Source organism: Camelus ferus, chromosome 25 (genome assembly GCF_009834535.1).
Source record: "Camelus ferus isolate YT-003-E chromosome 25, BCGSAC_Cfer_1.0, whole genome shotgun sequence".
In the NCBI taxonomy this organism is placed as follows: domain Eukaryota; kingdom Metazoa; phylum Chordata; class Mammalia; order Artiodactyla; family Camelidae; genus Camelus; species Camelus ferus.
In genome coordinates, this window is record NC_045720.1 from 13,498,935 (window position 1) to 13,519,309 (window position 20,375).

At 45.9% G+C, this 20,375-nt stretch overlaps 1 protein-coding gene across 1 annotated transcript in view; it reads left to right on the plus strand.

The window, feature by feature from the left end:
- Positions 1–403: 403 nt before the first annotated feature.
- The window catches only part of FBXO32 (F-box protein 32), a 33,850-nt gene continuing 13,878 nt past the window's right edge, over positions 404–20,375 (plus strand). Inside the window, exons 1-4 of the mRNA XM_014555079.2 lie at positions 404–1,119; positions 6,921–7,033; positions 7,896–7,945; positions 9,047–9,139. Coding sequence (XP_014410565.1) covers positions 1,004–1,119; positions 6,921–7,033; positions 7,896–7,945; positions 9,047–9,139 — 372 coding nt within the window. The 5' untranslated portion in view covers positions 404–1,003. The remainder of the gene's footprint in view (positions 1,120–6,920; positions 7,034–7,895; positions 7,946–9,046; positions 9,140–20,375) is intronic.

The window sequence follows — 20,375 nt, forward strand, 5'->3', positions numbered from 1 at the left end:
GGCTCAGCGTGCCCAGAGTCGGGTAGGGGATTGTCTCTGCTCTCCACCCGCCGCGCGGGGACCACATGCCGCCCGACCTCCTCCTCCTCCTCTTTCTTTTGCCATCCGCAGGGCAGGCTTGACAGCAGACTCATTAACAGTTCCGGGGCAGGGTGGAGTGGGGGTCTGTCCCTCATCCCCACCCCTGCCTCCCGGTGGGTTCCCTCCTTCGCCCAAGATCGGAGTCTAAGTAGTGAGAGAAGCCAGGAGTCTGCGCCCCCCAACCAGGGTCCGGGCCGCGCCATGCCGGTCCCCAGCTCCCGCAGGGTTCCACTGGACTGCGGAGCTCGGTTGTGACAGCTCTGGGTTGGGATGGGGGCTGTTCCTTTCTCCCACCCACGCCTCGCAGAGATCCAGACGCTGCTCGGGCCTCTTCCTCCTAGCACCAGCCCAGGCAAGAGCCACAGGAGGACGGGCGCTCGGGAAACCGAGCGCCCGGCCTCGCTCCCCGGGCCGCGGCAGCTGCGCCCTGGGGGCAGGGAGGGAGCGCAGAGAGGCCAGGGCCAGAGGGGCAGTGGGAGCCCCGGCCTCGCTGCAAGGCTTCAAGTTTCGAGCGGCGAGCGGTTGTGCAACAGCCAGAGGAGCAGGAGCCCCGGTTGCCTCGGAAAACAAGCTGAGCCCATAAACAAAGCCACGTGGCCTCCGGGTTTGGGGGGCTGGGCTAAAAGCAGGAGGCTCTTCCGGCAACAAAGAGCCGCGGCCAGCGGCCCGAGATAAATACGGCGGCCGGGACAGCAGCGCAGCACTCCAGCGAGTCCTGCGCTCCCTGCGATCCTCCCCAGCGCCCTCCGCGAGCCCAGGACCCCACTCCGCACCCCCGACCCCGCAGCCCTCCACGCCGGGTCTCTGCAGCCGGGCCCTAGCCGACCCCAGCACCCCGAGCACCCGCCCAGGGCGGCGCGTCCCAGAGGCTGCTGGGCCGGTCCCGTCCATCAGTCCGTCGCATCCATCGGTTTGCGGTGCCATGCCATTCCTCGGGCAGGACTGGCGGTCCCCCGGGCAGAGCTGGGTGAAGACAGCCGACGGCTGGAAGCGCTTCCTGGATGAGAAGAGCGGCAGCTTCGTGAGCGATCTCAGCAGGTGAGGGGATCGCCACGGACTTCAGCTGCGCAAAACAGACCTGGGCTGGTCTTCGGGAGTGGAGCGGGGGAATGGGACGCAGGCAGGGCCGCAGGAGGGTGAGGAGGGAGCCCCTGACCAGAGGGATGGAAGTGAATTGCGCAGGTTTCTGCAGAGGTCGCCAGAGCACGGGTTTCAGGGTATTTCTCTTATCGTTCAAGGTCAGCGTCTCCAGCGTCACGACTCCTTACAGAACCCTGGGGACAAACGCGGTCTTGTCCGCAAAGGCTCAAACTTACACAATTTCAGGGGTCCCCTGCCTTAACGACACCGGAGTCGCGCTGTTTGCCTTGGGGGGGGGGCAGGCGAGTGGGCTGCGCGCCTTTCACTGCAGGGGTGGCGGGGCTCTGAGCACAAGTCGGGAGACAGGATTGGACACGGGTCCCGCCCGGAGCACCTCAAGGCTCTTCCCACGCACAGGCGACCACAGAGTGGGCAGGGAGTATGAGTAACCAGGAAGGGGCGGCCAGATGGTCCCTGAGCAACCAGCGCTTGCGGGCGGACTTGCGGAGCGATGGTAAAGACTCGAGACTGCGGAGGAGGGAAGGGAGGCGGGGATGAAACCCACAAGCCTTCTGCTTCTGGGAGGACCGAGTTTTTGCACCTGTTTCCCCGGTGGCCCTTCCAGTCAGTGTTCTTTGTATAGTGAATGCAGCCCATTTCAAGTGATGCCTGTCACCTGCATAAAGCCAGCCTGGCTTGGGTGAGCCTCTGGACTCAAGTCCCACCTGAGCCCCGTCAGTCTGGTGGAAAATCCGAGGTCCGCCCAGCCTGATGCTCTGCTTCCTTGATAACACAGAAGTGCCGATTAACCAGTTAGATGGTCTGGAATCTGTCAGTCCCAGATCTCCACTGTTGGCTTCCAGACGGCTGCGGTTTGGCCCATTGAGGAGAGCACTGGAAGTGGGTTCAGAGGAGATCTGTGCAGCCTGGTCATCCTTGGGTGCCTTTACCTGTGGCCTTTGGTTTAAACCACTGCCCTTCATCCCCAGCCCTTAAATTGACTTCAATAGAGAGCTCTGTAACTGGGCCATCTTCCCTCTCACTGAGATTTACCAGTGGTTATTTGGCTGAGCCCTGGGTACTCAATTTTAGGAAAACTATCAAGAAAATATAGTTATTTTGACGTCCTGACCTCCAGAGCCCCCCATCTGCTTGTGATTTGTAAAGCATCACCTTTTGTCTTCCAATGAAAATTTTTAAAGCATTTAATCTCTGGCGTCTGTCAGGAGAGACAAGAGCACATTGATCTTTATGTTAAAGACACTTTGAGGAAGTCCCTGGGGAGTTTGGGGAGCACTATAAGGAAATCTTATTTATGGAAAATCAGATAATTTACATAAAAATGAAAAGACCAACTGCTGTCACTAGCCTTTTTTAGGGACTCTAGTTACCAATTATGCCTAAGTTTTTCTCCTTGGACTAAAAGCTTTTATTTTAGTAGAGTAGACGCTTCCTTCCTTCCTCCTCATTCCTAAGAAACGAGGGTCTAATATTTTGGTGCTTTATTTTTGTGTAACAGTTTGGACTTCTAAGGAGGTGCAGCCACGATATGCTGTGTGGCAGTGGCTCACCCAGATGTAACTGTAGGGTATGCCTCAGTGGGAAGCAGATCATGGGGTTCAGCAGGAGAGGTTCAGAAGGCAGAGCGTCTGATTCATATAAACACTCATACTGTGTCTGCTCCAGGAGATAAGCTGGTGTGACTCCTATTTAGAAGAAAATAGTGGTGCCTCTCTCTCCACAGTAGGGGAGACCTGAAGGTGGTTTTACTTTACCACAAAAGTTTAACCTAGGCTGGGATCGGGTAGCTTCCCACCCCTCTCTCCCCTTCTTGAACCTCCTTTCTTTCCTCCCCTTTCATGCCTTCAGAGCTAGAGCTGTCGCACCACCATCATTGTCACAAATGGTGATCGAGATAGTGACCACCTGTGACTCTTTGATGAGTCATTTGAGGAATCTTTTGGTAGCTCCTAGCAAAGCAGCTGGCTGTTTGTTTGCAGAGTATTTTTTCTCCCGCAATTGTAAACAATCCCTCCCTTACTTAGCATGAGAAGTCTGCCAACTTCTTAAAAGCATTGGCCTTCTGAGACCTGGGTTTGTCATCTCAAATATCCCTACTGTTTTCAGCCTGGGTGATGTTTCTCTGTGATGTCAGGTTTGGGCTGAGTGCCGGCCTACACAGGTGAAGCTGAATGCCTCTCCTGTTAGGAGAAAACAAAAGGCAGGCCCTTGGAGAGGGAGAGAAGGGGGAGGATGTAAAGCAGAGGCCTGCAGAGGCCTAGTGCACTCTAACTGTACCTGCCTTTCTGTGAGGGGCCTCAACAAGAGTGGGGGGTGAGGGTGCATTTGGTGTGTTCCAGCCTGGGGACACTGTTTCGGGTTTTCTGTAGCTTGTCTGCCCAGAACACCCTCTCTGGACTCTGCTGGCCATTCCCTCTGTGGTCCGGGGCCCTGACTTCCTCCAGCAGCACAATGTTAACCAACCCCATCCCAGCTAAGTGCCCTGAACTGAGATCATTAGAGGATTTCCAATAAGCTTAAAGCAGGACCCCTGGTTAAAAAGTTGAAACTACATCAGACAGAGGAGAAATGGCAAGTGTGAAATTTGGGCAGATGAAAAATTCAAAGAAAGAGTTTGGCATGAATTCGGTGATCCAAGAATGCTTCAAGGAAGTGGTGGCTGAGCCACCTCGCACACAGCCCTCCTCACACCCCACCCCGGGGATGAGTAATCCTAGCTACCTGAGCCTGGGCCACTTTGCTGCAAGCCTGCAGTCCTGCAGTTGAAAACTCCAACATTGCTTTCCAGTACTGCTAAGGCTGAACCAGGAAGCAGGAAGTTTGCCTCGGTGCCCTGGATGAGTTAGTGCATAGGCAAATAAAAATAATAGTTACGATTTTTATGAGTGCTTACTCTGTGCACTGCACTGTTCTCAGAGCTTCATACACTAGGCTGTTTGTTTCACCAGAACAATCCGGGTACTAGCCATGTGCGTCTGACAATTTAGGTTTGTATTGGAGCAAATTAGCATAGAAACCTCATTGGCCTTAATCTATAACTAAGCCCTTTGGGGCAGGCCACAGCTTTCTTAAACGGTCTGTTACTGCAAATGAAATGAGAAATAGAGCTTTTTTTTTCCCCCTTCCCTCCCTTTATCTCTGCTGCCAAATGCGCTTATTTTGAAATCTTTCCACTTTTTCTAAAGTTGTCTTTAATATCGTGGTATGTGTGTGATGACAGTATAGGGCTGGAAGAGGTCTTTTTTTCTTATTCAAGGACTGTGCCTATAAAAATCAAGATTAGTGAGAACTGACCATAAAATAGCAACTTACTGGTTATTATTGAATTTAATGAAAAAAGCAGCCTCTTTAAATGGTTTTGCTTATTTAAAAAAAAAATTAAATGTTGTGGTTCCTAAATGGTGGTGGCTTTTCTCGTTAAAAATTTAAGTTGTAATTTTCCATTGGTTTTGCATTTCCTTGAAATGGACATAATTGAACTCTCAAAATAGCCTCTAACTGAATATATTACTGCTTAAAAGAAAACATATAAGCAGGCAACACAAATAAACCCCACGGCCCTTCCTTCCAGGCCCTACCTCTAAAGTCCAAAACCTAATAACTAAGCAAAAAGGGCCAGGTTTCTCTTTGGTTAAAGCTTTTCTACATTATAAGTGGGAGAGCATCAATTATGTCCAATTCTTCTTAAACTAGCTTTGGGAATGAGTCACTTGGGCTTAAAGCAGGTTATTGTTGTTTCTGTGAGGAAAGCGAGTGCTCCAATTCCTTTGAGGAGTGTTTTCAATTAGAAAAGAATAAGATGAAATATAAATAACATTTCTAAGGAATGGTCACCATCTATGGCCCAGACTCTGAAAATGTTCTACTAACCCTTAAATGTGTGACTGAGAATCAGCTGCATTTTCAGGTTCTCTATAGGTGGAATGCAGGCTGTAGGTTTTTGTTCATAGTGCGTGCGTGTGTTTTCTTTAAAAATAAGCCTTCGTGTGGTATTTTTACACAAAATGGCCTCACTTTGCTTTCTAAAGCTGTTCTCAGCTTTGGTACATCATGGACCAGTCAAGTGACTTTCCATCTTTCTCTCTTCTCCTCAGCTTTGACTGAACTTTCTTAAATTAGCTCTAAGGACTGGGAGTTCTGCTCTCCCTTTGTTCTGTCCCTTCTTTCCAGCTGACCTTGCAGCAGGTCAACCGGCTGTTTGGTGGTTTTGTGCCCCTATAGTTATGCAAGTAGACAAACACACACTCATCTGCAACAGAAAGCCGGGCCCGCAACATACAGCCTTAGCTCCCTCCAGAAAGTGCCTCTAGGAGTGGGCATTTCTGCAGTGATATCTCTGAAACCTAAAAATATCCTGTTCCCCTGCATGAACAGCAGAAGGCTAATGATATTAGGAAACTCAATAAATGGTATGAAGCCTGGCCTTCTGAGGGAAGATTAACAAATGACTGATGATCCATCAAGCCTATCCCTACGGGTCCAGAAACACTGGGTGTATTATTGATGTCACGTGGAAGCAAGTTAGCAAGATACTATTGTACTTATTGGAGTGCTCCTGGAGAGACCACTGTAGCAACAGGATACTGGCAACTGTTCCAACCCCTCTTTTCTCTTGTACCGTTTACATAATATCCATGTGATGGAGAAATGCAGGTGTACCTCCTCTTATCCAACAGATGTTATGTCCAAAAAAGAAATCAAATCACATTTTAAATTCAGCCAAGGAACCCAGAAGATGAAAGGACTCTGGTAATATGGGTGATGTAAGAAAAAAACCCAAATTTATGTTTCAGCGGTTGGCATTATAAATCCTGCCTTGCGCATGCCCACCGCATGGGAGTTGGGGAGATTAGGGAACCTATCTTCCATTATACCTCAATATTTCTCCTGCATCCCTTCTGTGGAAACTCTTCAGAGACGTACTCTGAAGTTGCGTGACATAACAAAAGAACTCAGTCAGTCCCCCAAACGACAGCTCAGCCTACTGAAAGAAATATGCCCCTGACCCAAGTTGAACCCGCATATCCTTCAGTGACCTATGAATGTGGCCATCTGTGTTTCCAGCCCTTAGAAATGTATGAGTTGTACATTCAGCTAGATTCATTTAGGACCCGAGGTCTTCACCTCACTGCATGATGCCTGGTGTTAGTCAAGAAATTATATGAAACCCAAACAACTACTACTATAACAGTAAACATCTAGAAATGCAGGCTGTAAGTCACACTTCTGTAAATGTTTTAAACACGTAAAGGGAGCATGCTAGTTAAAAGCAGCTTAGGTACACTTTAAATAGGTGGATTGTACGATATGTGAATTGTATCTCCACAAAGTTGTTTTTTAAAAAGCAGTTTGGGGTGGATGCTTTTGCAAAATGAAGGCACTGTGTATTACAGTGATACCAGTATCATTCCTCGCCCTCTCTCCTCCCCCTCCATTCATCATTTTTGCTTAAAATAATGTTGGAGTCCTCTGCATGGCTGCGTGTCAAATACAATGGCAAACACTTAGGAATTCAAAAGCAGCAGAAGCCCCCATCCCTGCCTTTTCCAGAGAAGTGACAGTATTTCCTCCCAAGAGGAACTCTGTGCCAGTAGAGGCTTCTTCTGAGTGGTTATTTTATTATTTTGCTTGAAGAGCACGTATGTTTGTGTTTTATAACTCAGTAAGCTATTTATAGAAACAGCTCATGTTAAAGTATAGCTGCAACAGCTCATCCCCTATTGTCTGGTTATTCCTAGTTACTGCAACAAGGAAGTATACAATAAGGAGAATCTTTTCAACAGCCTGAACTATGATGTTGCAGCCAAGAAGAGAAAGAAGGACATGCTGAATAGCAAAACCAAAACTCAGTGTAAGCCGTTTGTTTTGCACTTAAGAGGAAAGCTGTTTGAAGAGCATGACGATTGGTTTTTTGATGGGGGGAAGAGGGGGGATCACACCTCACGTGTTCAGCTTCTGCTTTGATGTTGACTGTGTCATTGACAGAGGTTACTGGGAACTTTGCACTCAGAAACCTGGCTGTGCATTTTATGGGTGAGATTAATGTGTTCTTTATAGTCTTGTTTATAAGTCAGTTGCAAGTTGAGGTGTTTTTTCCCTGCTTGTCACTTCTCTTTGACGTAGTTAATTTAGTTATTATACAGGCATACGGTTGGCTGAACCAGTTCCAGCAAGTGCTTTTATCTGGAACTGTGTTTTGAGGCTTTGAAAGTCATTTGTTTCTCCTTCCTTCCTTGTGTAAATACTAGTAACATTTCTAAATGCTATATGTAAATACGAACAGAGTATAAAGTTCCAATAATAAACAGGAATTACAGATCTTTAGTTTATTCCAGCTGTACTGCATGGTTTCTTCATGTTATCTGTTTTATTTTTACTTTTTATGGCCTTGTGTAAGTTGTAGGCTTGGCATTAAAAACAAATTCATACTTGGGTGTTAGATTTTTTTTTTTTAATTTGGAGCTTTGGTGTACTAAATCCGGGTATTAAAGACTTGAAGAGCTTCTAACAAAGTAAATTATAACTCCGGTATTTATATATTGCTAAAATTAGGCATTTGCATCCCCTTAAATTGTCAGTAGAGTCTTTGTATTTTGGTTCAAAACTTTTTATACTTTGGACTAAATGAAAAAGAAACAAGTTTAAAAAATCGTGGACATGTTATAAATTTTAAAGCTGTGGGGGTTTTGGGGTTTTTTTTTCTGTCTTTGTAGATTTCCACCAAGAAAAATGGATCTATGTTCACAAAGGAAGTACTAAAGAGGTGAGCACCCCTCTATTTATTAAGGAGTATGTGTAGCTTTATGCCTCCCCTGACAGGGTAGGGGTGAGACTGGGAAACATTACCTTAAATCATGCCTGTCTTCTTGGGGTGTGGGTGGTGCAGTGAGCAGCTGACTACCTAGCCAACCATCAGAGTCTGGGGCTACAGAGAGAGACGCCACAGTCGTCGGGTGGACTCCCCAGTGACTGAGCGAGATAATCCATGTAGAAGTCTGCTAGAAAGACTAATACACCCATCCCAGATGTACGATGATAAAGCTCTAGCCTTTCCCTGGGGACAGAGCCTCCCTTCTGTTCTAAGATCTCTTTTAGACTTCAACTCAGTTCAGTTTTAGCCCCGGAAGGGTTAATCGCGAAGCAGAGCATTAGTTTTAGTGCCTGCCCAGTGGAGGCAGCACACAGCTAGATGCAGAAGGGAACAAGATGCTGTAATGACTACATTTGCTCAGATAACAAGGATACAGGCAGGATGATAGAATTTCTATTGCTATCAGACACCCTGGAAAACATTTAGTTCCCTCTGTGATCGGAGACCCCAAGAGGGTCAGTGACATACGCGAGACCACCTGGGTACTGGGAGCAGAGCTGCGGCTGTGAGTCAGGGCTCTCTATGCCCAGTGCCTTGTGAATTCATAGAGAAAAGCCTGAAACGTCTTTGGCTTCTTCATGAAGCCTTAAAAACACTTGTGATGATCACGATGAGAAAAGCACTCGAGATGTGAGGCAAGGGGCAGACAGAGTTGACATAAGTGGGGCTAGTTCTCCTCCCAGGAGTATGTGACTGTGACCAGCCATCAGCATCTCACACATCATACATCCAGCTCCCAACCTCTCCTTGATAAGCAAGTACAAGTGCGTGCAGGGTACAAGTCATGACTTTAGTCACTGATGAAAGCAGCTGCTGGCTGCAGGGCCCATCTCTGTGATCATAGGGGGTGGGGGTGGTCCCAGAAAGAGCTGATCATGGCACAGGAAAGGAGCAGATGGCCACAGGTTACCTAAGACGGGCCCCAAGCCTGTCAACAGAGTCCGGGCAGATGGCTCTGGAGAATGACCCTTGCACCCCTGTCTTCACATTCAGCGCCATGGATACTGCACTCTGGGGGAAGCTTTCAACAGGCTCGACTTCTCAACTGCCATTCTGGATTCCAGAAGATTTAACTATGTCGTACGGGTAAGTCTCTGTCAATTACCCAGCCTCTCAAAGTGAACTGTCCTTTCTGGTTGTCCTGAAGTAGTTTCCCCACGTAAAAAACTTTTTAGGGCGCTGGGGATTTTGAGAAAAGCAGAAAGTGGACTCTTCGTCTCCCTCCCTTCCCCAACGCCCTTAAGGTTCTTCTGTGGATCCTGCTAGGATGTCCCTGAGATCGGCCCCGACACACAGGGACTGGCCACGACACCTCACGTGAGCCACGGTGCAGGCAGCGTTAGCAAGAGGGAATTCAGCAGTAAGCCAGCTTTAAAGCACCTTGGCTTGTTTTAAAAACTCTGCGCACCTCTGATTGTCCTCACTCTCCTCCGTCTTGTCCTGCTTTAGCTCTAGGTGACCCCAAGGCATTCTTGGATTAAGCCTCAAAACTGGATGAGTTCAAAGCACACCCAGTGACTTTCCCCCGACTCCCTTTCCCCACCACATGTGATAACAATATTCAGTCCCAGGTTCACTTCAAGCTTGAAACTACCTGTTTGGATCAGCTGCTTCCTGTCTGAAACCCAATGTTGGAAAAGATAATAATTTTTAATGAGCTTTAGCCAAATATTAATGATGAAGAAAGTAAGTCTAACCACGACCTTCAAGCCACTGATTCTTTTTAATTGGTTGATTGTTGATTTCCCTCCTTGGCTCCCTTGAGTATATTTTGTCAGTGGTTCAACCAAGGAGGTAGCAGCTGTTTGGGTTTTAGGATCAGATGTAGGAGGGAACTTACCCCCTGTGGGTGTTAGTTGGTTGGGTTTTTATTTCTTTTTCCTGCGTTTTGTTTCTCAGTGCCGGGTCATTGAGTCAGATGATTGCAAAAGCTCAGCCAGAGCGATGACATTCAAGCCCCCTTGAGGCCTGGATGGTTCACCTGTCATCTGCGCAGATGCAGGCCTGGCAGTCCCAACTGACCCGATTAAAAAAACCCAGGCAGGCTTGTAGGTTAGAAGCTCTGAGCTGAGCCCGGGGCCACATGGAGCAGATCTGTCCACTCTTCAGCTGAGCCCTTATCCCAACCCAAAAGGGATGAAAATCAGAGACCTCCCTGACGAAATGTTCGTGTCATTCAGTGTGACTCTGCTGCTTCAGGGAGGTCACTGAGGCCTGCAACCCAGTCCAGGCGGCTTGGAGGCAGGCCCAGGAAGATCTGGAAACTTGTTGCTAAGACTATGAATAGTTTCCATCCTAGGTGTTAGAGGAAGACGCCCAGATCTAATGTCCTGATTCTGAACTGATCAGCATGGGGTCAGTTTTTAGATGGTTCTCCTTCCTACCTGCTTTTCCTTTCATGAGAAATGAAATAAAGCAAGGAGACAAGGATCCTAATGGTAAAGATCTATGTCCCGCAGTTATCAGCACTATCACTTTTTATCCTTTCTTCAACTCTGTAAAGAGTAGGTATTTTTATTATCTGTTTATACAAAGAGAGGTACAGCAAGAGAAAATGACTTGTCCAACATCACAAAATGAAGAAATCCAAAACTGAAACCTGGGCAGCCTAAAGTTTACACCCTTTAGCTGCTAAAATAAGTTCTATGTAAGCAGAGGATCAAAAGTAAAACCTCATGAGAGCAGATCCCAGGTCCACTGCTTTCAGGCTGTTTCAGCCTCTCCAACACTCAGTTTCCCCCAGTGTAAGAAGGGCTTAGGGTAACCTTACCTCACCTTCTCTGTGAAACTCAGCAACATACATGAAAATACCCTGCAGACCAGAATCTCTTATTCACAGTCAGCTACTAATATTTATTATTACCCACTTACCCAAATTACTATTTATTCTCCCTGAAATGCCCTCTCAGTTTAGTTGACAAAGTGTTTTTCTACTTAAAAAAAAAAAGTACCTGAGGAATCATGCCCTTAATTAAGACTCAGCACAGAGACCTTGTGCTGATAGTATCTAATTATAAAGAATGAGCACGTTCTCTTAATCTTTGAAGAAACTACTGAATGCTTTCAGTTATTAGGCTCAGAAGTAGAGAAAAAAATATTTCTATTTTGGAAAGAATCTTTTTTTTCCCCTTCAGTGTTGAGAGTCCTCTGTAATTTGAGAAACGTTATTTTTATAAAGAGCTTAAAACAGTTTAATGATAGGCACCGTGTTTTGAGGGTTTTCTTCTAAGGAACTCAGGACACTTCTCATATTTTCTTATCCTTAAACCAACTTTGTGGCCTAATGGTTTCTTAATACTACAGTTCCTCAGTTCCAGTAAGAAACTGAATTAACTTTGAATCCATAAAATTTGTTTAATCTCTTTAAAGACAAAGTACATTTTTCAAAAATGCGTCATGTTCCTGCTGATTGTCAGTTTCAATAAGAGAGATGTGTAGAGGGAATTAGATGGCCAGCCCTCCTATCTCAAAATGTTAGATTTTTATCAGTTAGCACAAACATTCCGTAGAACTTTTGGAATCAAAGATTCTGAATACAAATTGGAGAGGTTCTTATACAGCATTTGTACCTTTTTTTAATTAGCTTCAGGCTACACTCATTGCCCCTACCCCCATCTCTACACCCCTCCCATGGCTTAAACACAATTTTAACTGTGGGTTTTAAAGATGATTTAAAATCTTTCAAAGCATTCAATTAAAAAAATAATCTTTCAAAGCAGCAACTTACCCACTTACGAAAGTCTATTTTTAAAAATGGGCTCATACCATGCCTCAAGACCTACACATTTTGGAAATTCCTCTGGGGAGCTGGTGAGGCTTCCAGGGGCCAGGTCAGTGGTGTAGAACTTGGTATAACCACGAGAAAGCAAGTGCTGACTAACCCAGGGCATAGTGAGGCCAGTGGAGAGAGTGGGTCTCCAGTTAACACATTAGAATCACCTGCGAAGCTTGTTCCTCTGAAGAAGCCTACCTCGAGAGCGTCCGCTTTAATTGGTTGAAGGTGGTGCCCAGGCATGGCTATTTAAATTTATCTACCAGGTGATCCCAATGGGTTCAAATTTGCAAGCCAGCTCAGAAACTACTTGGGAGCCCAAATGTTGAATTTTGCATAATGAGTTTTTAAATAAGACACGTGGAGATACAAATGCAGGAGAGAGCTTTCATGTTTTAATGCCAGAATGATCTCTGACCTGGTCCTCCAAGCTCTCTCTATGGGATGAGAATGTGGCCCAGTACATGGTAACTACAGATGCCATCTTCAGACCAGGAAGGTCCTAGAGAACCTTGAATACTGGTTTCCTGACCTGAATGAACTGATCCCTGTGTGCCATCAGATCAGGAAGGACACACAAAATAACCCCACTCTCTCTGTCCCTCTGCAGCAAAGAACATCACAACCTAAACCAATGCACATTTTAATTTTTTTCTGCATCACCACCCTAAGTCCATTTGAATGTTTCCAGCAAGTTACTGCATTCCTACCACCCCTAAAAATCTTTTCCAAAAACATGTTTTAGTTTAAGTTGACTGGTGGTTTGGCAAACAAAAGGCTGAAATATGGCACTATGACTCAAATTTAAACCCAATGCCTTAAATTAAGGGCGCACTGTTGCCAAACCCCTGGTGGGTTGTGATGTGCATGGGCAGCCCGGCCCCTTCTCCAGGTCCCTCTGCCGCAGTGACCTTGGATTAATTTGCCCCACAGCCTTCCTCTGATGGAATGCGGCCCCTGCCACCAGGGTCTTAAAACTGGTGGTATCCTTTCCCATTGGGACTGAGGAGCTGGGAAGGAGGCCAGCCATCCCAATGCAACAAAATCAAAAGTACAGAGCTGTGAGCCCACTTGAAAGTGACTGGCAGAAGTGGCTGGAAATTGCAAAAATCCACTGCAGGGTATTAAGAGTGAGAGCCCAGAGCCGGTCCTAAAGTGAATGCTAATTAGGTTACTAGTGATTTTACCAAGAAATGCTGCATCTCTTGGAATTCCTTGCCTTCTCATTCATACTAAGCACTTAAGCAAGCAGAGCCTGCAATTTCTGGGTGCCCAGGGAAGCGGGGGACACTCATAGACCTTGAGGGTATGACCACAGAATGGGGGGAGTACCTGCAGAAGTAGGGGGCTACTTGAAGAGGTGGGGGTGTCTACACAATGACAGAAGTGATGGAGGGCTTACAGAAGCTGGGAATACCCACAGAAGTGGGGGCACCCAAAGAAATGGAGGATGGCTGAGAGACCAGGATAGTGGTGTTTTTGACTGTGGACTCCTGACAGTACATAATTTAAGTATGTACTCTCAGTTCACGTATATACAGAAATTCATTTGTAAATCACATACCTATAAAAGGTGCTAATAATGGTGTCTACCCCATCATGCTGCTGTAGCAGTAAACTGAATTTAAACACTTGAAGTGCTTTTGAACAGTGCCTGGTCCACAGTGAGTACTCAGTGAGCATCAGTTTTTGCTGTTACTGTTACCATCCTTAGCATCCTAATACAGGCATTAGAAAACACACGAAAATAAAAATCATAGATGAAATAAAATATAGAGATTGATTTTCTAATGATTTTGCTACCTGATTTTTTTTCCCATCCCACTTCAGAGACCATAGGCTCAAAAGTGTGTCCATTTAGTATATATGTTGTTCTTGAGGACTCAGAATCTAAACATACCCCACAACAATCCCAGAAATATATTTTATACTAAAACTCTACCTAGTTTCCAGACTAAGTCAGGTGCTCTTCATACGGGGGGATATACTAAATTGAACAGGTGAGCTGAGTTTTAAGTGCCAACTCAGCAGATTTTTCCCCATCTGAGGAAGGATGTTTCTGAGAGCATGTGACATTGCTCTAAGTTGCTCTGGTTGAGGTTTAAGTGTCCGTGAGCCTGTAGCTGAAGGCCTCTCAAGTCTACTAAAAGAGGGCTTTCCATTGGCAAGGAGTTGACAGCATCCTCTACTTGGTCCCCATACATCAATATCGCTTCAGGTGAGTGTTTTCAAATCCCTAAACAGGCATTTCTGTGTTACATCCATAGCATATACCTAGTGTTGCCATAGCCACATGAGAATCAACTAAGACCTGGCTCCTACTGGTCAGGGGCTTCTGGGCTACTTTAGTGGACAAGGTGCAAGTACTGAATTCGCAAATTGAGTTTGGTCTTATCTAGGGAAATGGAAGAAGGAGCACTGGAGACAGCTTCTTGGAAGAGGTAGATTCTCCTTCCTTGAAGGATGGCCAGGTGGAGAGGCAGGTAGAAGAATTGTAGGGACAAATGGCATAAGCAGAAACCTGGAGATGGGAATGAACAGAAGTGGAGGGGGGTGATGGTGGGCTAGGGGCCAAGGGCAATGTGACATCCAACCTTGGAGAATCATAGGGTGGAGGTAAGGAGGCTGCAGTAGACGGGGAGCCCAATTTAAGCAGGCTCATTGAGGCAAACAGAGCTGCTCAGATTGACGCAATTAGGGAATAGGGCATTATTCTGAGTTCAAAAATTTCTGGGGAGGATGGAAGACAGAGAGGCAAGTCCCTCTCGGTTGAGAATACAATTAATTTGTGTAAACTTGGCCCTCAGTTAGAGAGATGTTTCACTTGCAAATAATATTTACCCAGTCTTGACATGCCTGAAGATTATTAATGTAGCAGAAATGTTCCCTCTTCCAACCTGTCAGTGTTCAAGCTCAAAGTCAGGACAAAACTTTCCAGGTTTTAATCTGTGTTATCCATTGAATAAATAAGGGTCTTGGATGTATGCAGCACTCAGTGCAGACAGAGGCACTGCCTGATGTAACCAAAGGTTTATTGCAAAAGCCATAATCTTCCTATGTGCACCCACCCAGCTTGGGTACTGAGCATGTGAGAAATGGCAGGGGCTTCCTGAAGCCTCTTGAAGCTTTTTCCTCCCTTTGATAATCCTCTGGCATGCTTTCTAATCAGATGTGTACTTTGAATGACAGGGCCCACTGTCATAGGAGATGGAGAATTTAGGGATCAACTACGTTCTTAACAATATTCTATGCAAAATAGGGTATGCTTGGGCAGCAGCTACATGGCTGCCCGTGCTATGGTTTTGTCTCAAAGTAACAGAGTAGCTGCTGCTTCTGTTGGTACTTCTGAAGGCCCAGTTGTTTACTGTCCCTTTAAATCTCAGTTGCTTGCCTTCCTGAAAAGTGTGACATGTTTGCATTATAAGTAACTTACTCCTGTCTGGGACCAGACCCCATATGAATGCCAGCCTGATAGTCCAGGCCATCTACCATTGACCTTGATCTTGTCACTTGACCATCTTGAGCCTCCTCCTCTATAGCAGGAGGGAATTTGCATAAACTCTTTCCCAGGACTCTTGGAACTATACCATTCCTTGATTCTAAAAGACAAATGTATTTGAAAAACAAGTATTTGTTCAGTGCCTACCATGGGCCAGGTTGGGGTAGAGTGGTAAACAAAACAACCCCTTCTGCCTGGAGGTTTATATCCCCATTAGACAGTCAGCAAGCAAGGAAACATTTCAGACCTGTATACGTGAACGATGAAGAAAAGTGACACCATAGTAAGACAGAGGATGGTCCAGGAAAGGTCCCTCTGAGCTGTGAGCAGGCGACATTTGAACAGAGACCTGAAGGATGGGATGGAGCCAGCATGTGAGGACGCGGCGAGTACAAAGGCTGGTAGGTGGGCGTAAGCTGAGCCTGATCAGGGAACCAAAGGCGGGCTATGTGGCCAGAGCCCATGAGCTGGGGAAGCACTGGGCAAGATGCAGCTGGACAAGGAGCAGAGACCAGATAAGGGAAGACCCCCACCAGTCATGGTAAGGAGTTTGGATTTTTTTTACGGAAGGGCAAAGGAAAGCCGTGGGAGGGTTTCCGGCAGACAAAAGACGCGAGTTGATTGACTTTTAAAAGTACGGCATCTACGATGAACCGAAGAGAAGAGACGAAACCCGCTTTTTCTGTGGGCAGAGTGAGATAAGAAGGCAATCTCTCCGCCCATTCATCTTACACACACCACTTCAAACTGTGGTTGATATCCGCCCCGAGATTTGCTGTGGGATATTGCTTGCAACTAGATTTTTCTTCGACCCAGTGTGCCCATGACCAGCATGAGCCAAAGCTGCAGGCAGGATGTGGTTTCAGCATGCGGTGACCACCATCCCTTCCTCCGGTAGCCCAGAACCGTTCCTGTTACTGCACAACTAGTCACTGCAGATCATGCCGGATACCCAGGCAGCCCCCCTCCCCGCGGTAATGATACCCTGGAATTCAGGAGGAGCCGAGAACCCTCTTCTTCCCTTTCTTACCTCCACCCCCAACCACCCCCTCCTTAAACACAGCCACAAATTACTGGCACCTGGGCTAAAATTTGCCCAGCGGAAAACAAACAGCAATTTTCAAGCAAGACATTTTCCTCTGCTTTTTCTCTTGTGGCTAGGGGCAGAGAATCCAATTGGCTAAGTCATCTTGGTAAATAAATTGCTAGATACAGCCCTGCTCCCCTAGGCACACAGCTCTCTTGACACAGAAATAAAATTAATAAATTCAGTCCTCTTTACCACTAGTTCCACTCAATGCTGGAGAGTTATGCTGATGTGGAAAGTAGACCTCAATGATTTACCCAAAGCAACTGCATCATCCAAAAATCCCAAGCGTGTTATTAACCCTTTCTGGGTATTATTTCTCCCTTAATATTAAAAGCCGATTACCCGGCACAGTGTAATATTGATACATTTCCAGACTCTGTTTCCTAGAACATCACAATACATGGTATTGCCGCTATTTTTAAAGTCTGGCCCTAGATGCAAATTTGATTAGCCTCAACAAACAGAAGTCCTTAAGCTATCAAAACAGATGTTCTCTGTTAGACATATCTGGGCTCAAGTCCTGGCTCCATCACTTGCTACTGCTGGTATGTCTTTAAGTGAGTTGCTTAACTTCTCTGAGCCACAGAATCCTCTTCTGTCTAATGGAGACCCCACTTCACTGGGTTGCTGTTGAAGACTAAACAAGATCACACATGTAAAGTGCTCAGCACAATCACTGGCCTGTAGTAAACACCCATTATTGTAGGCAAAACAAGGCTTCATGTTAGATGCAATTATGTAAGTCATAGAACCAACATTAACTTATTAACAGATAGGGAGCTATTAAATGTATCAGAAACAATAAAAATGATAGGAGTATAACCATTTGAAAGCATCTAAGCATGTGGTTGAAAAGACATAAAATTGAAATACAGGGATTCCAAAGGTCTTTAAACCGGCTGTACTTTACCCTACTAATTCACTATGCCTTCCCTGGCAATAATTTTACCTAGTAATATTCTCTGTATTATGATAAAAATGAATGATAATTTATTGAGTATATTCTTAGCATCAGGCACTGTTATAAGTGCTTTATGAACACATTTAATCTTCAGAGCAACTCTAAAGTAGGTACTATTATGTATATTTTACAGATGGGGAAACTGAGGCAGGCAGTTTGGCTCTGGAGCCCTCAGTCTTGAACTCTATGATATATACTGTATCAGAAGTTGACAAACTACGGCCTAAGGGCCAAATCTGTCCCCCTGCCTGTTTTTGTAAATAAAGTTTTATTGGAAAACAGCCATACCTCCTCACTGATACTGTCCCAGGCTGCTTTTGTGCTACAACTGCTGAGTTAAGTAGTTGCAACACAGACCTTATGTCTCACAAAGGCTAAAATATTCACCATCTGGTCCTTTCCAGAAAAAGCCTTACAGAAAAGTTAACCCTTGATAGCAACCTGAAACTTCACTAAGAGATGAGGGTTTCAAAGGGGAAATAACACTTTACGATAATCATGCCTTGTGTCTGGTACGTGCAGTGGGTTTTTACATATTTATCTCATTTATTCTCCTAACAACCCTGTGAGGTGGGCAGTCTTTTTTAAAATGTCCAATCTAGAAATGAAGAGACTGGGGTGCCGGGAGGTTAAAAGACTTACACCATAGACTAGACGGTCAGCTCCATGAGGCTAAGGATCATGTGTCTCTGTCTGCGTCACCTACCACAACACTAGGACAGAACGGGCAGGCAGAAGATACTTGCTAAATGAATGACAGCTGTAAAGGTCACCCAGCTGGAGCACCCAGGTCTCCTCCTGTTCCAGGTTCTCTCTCCTGACCCCAAGGCTGCCTGGCAGTGAAAAGAAGGACTTTGTCTCAACACAGGATGAAACAGAGGGTGGATGACATGTCATTCTACTGCCAGATGACCGACTGTTGCAGCTGAATCTTTCTCTTCCTTTGTCAAAGATCATCTTAGTCAGACCAAAAGGCTTTTTTGTTTCCCCTCAAATGCATAGTCATAGCCTTGAGAATTCTCTTGGCCTTGTGATTGGTGCCTTTTTAGACAAGACTGTAACTGATGCCCTCGTGAGATGGTAGTCACATGGAATCTGGGTTTTGGATGGATTTCAGGCAGAGCTCCGCCCACTCCCCTCCCATCCCACTGACCCACCTCCCACCTCACGATGAGTCATAGCACACAGCAGATAGCCCTTCCCAGAGCAGACTCAAGACTTGTTTTCTTTCATCTTGCTTTGTGCCGGTCATGTGAAGCTCAGGGTATTAATAGACCATTGGCTTGGCCTTCTGAATCTTGTTGTTGGTCAGGGAGATAAATGAAAGGCTTGGCCAGTCCCTTTGTGCCATTTTTCACTCCTCTCTTGACTGTCACGTGCTGGTTGGTGACAGAGCTGAGCCAGACAGGCAGAGGACATCCAGTGTGGTCACCACCATGGACGTGGCCTCTACTGATGTTCTGACTTCTTGCCTCTTTATGGGCGCTTGGTCAGCATCTCCCATCCAAACTTGGATCACCAGGACTAACCTTTGCAAACCAGCCTCAGCCTCTCCTTGCCGCCTTCCCCCAGCCTGGTGAAGGCACCTCTCCCTGCATATGTGAGAGATACATAAGCCAAGAAGGAAAAGATCTGGGCTCTTTTTTTTTTAACTTAAAGTAAAATTCTGCTCAGGAAATTAAAAGTCCATATGGTTTGACAGGCTCCTCAGGGGCTCCGTGGGGACATATTTTTCAACAAATGCCTTGGAGGCAGAGGTTCTTTGAATTGTCTGGGGCTTTGATCCAAAAGTTTCCATTCTTCTCCGCAGCCCAGTTTTTAAAATGTCACTTTGCTAGTTCCCTCAGCCTTGATTCCAGCACCCAGCACAGTATCTCACTTGGTGTTTACTGACCTGAAGTGAGGTTGAGCTGGGGCCTGGCCAGGAGATGAAACTTTTGGAAAGTTTCCTAGGAGCAGAGAGGCAAGCTTTAACATAAAGGGAGGTCATGGTTCTTGAAGTCCAGTTTACTAGCTCAAAGGCTAGTTAGTTTTACTTGGGCGCCTGGTGGGTTCTGGTACAGTTAATTCTTTTCACTTTACATCGACCTCTGTTGTTCGGTTACTCTGTGAAAGCATGTAGTGTGTTAAGAAGGATTCTGCTGACCCCTTTCACTCCTTGTAGCTTAGTTGGTCAAGTTTAGTCTCTTAAGTCTCACTGTGCTCATCTGCTAACTGGGTTGAACTCCAGGAGCTCTGACTTCCATTCCAGTCTAAAGTTTCATTTTTTCAACAATAGAATCTTTGATTTTTTTTTTAAGTCTTGCCTCATCTATAAAGAATTTTGCTTTTGAAGGGAAGAAGGATTAAACTAAGGGTGCACCAACTTAAATTATTTATTTCTTTTTGTTTGAGGATACCGTGGATGGTGGGGATGGGACATACTCCTTCGTAAACAAACCAACCTTTATTCTCTACCTAATTGCTGCCAGGCTGTGCCAAGGGCTTTGTGTACACTCCCTCGTTTAAAGGTCTCACCCGTCTTGGAGGCTCTAAGTAGTACAAGTACAGATAAAGAAAGTGGGGCACCAAGAAACTCAGGAGTTTGCCCAGAGTCACAGAACTAAGTCATCAAATAAGACTTGTACGTAAGGCTAAGAGCTACGAGGCTAGAAATACGAGTATACGCTATCCATCCCTTCATTTCTCCCTCTTCCTGTTATTGGCCTCTTTCTACAGAAGGTTACGGGCAAGGAAAGATTCTAATTAATAGACATTTTTATTAACTGCTGCAAAGCAGGGGATATCTGGATGATTGCCACTTCCTTGAAAAGTGCGCACTGTTGCTGAACATGAGCGTTTCGGAGCTTTGAGAGCAGTCATAGCCAGTGGGGAGAAGTTCAAGTGGGGATAGAACTTCCACTGGGACTGGTTTCGTAGACCTCAAACCTTTGCAGGTCACAGGAGGTTTTGTTCCCTTCAGAGAACCTCAGCTTCCCTTGCTGGAGCAGGACAAGTAGA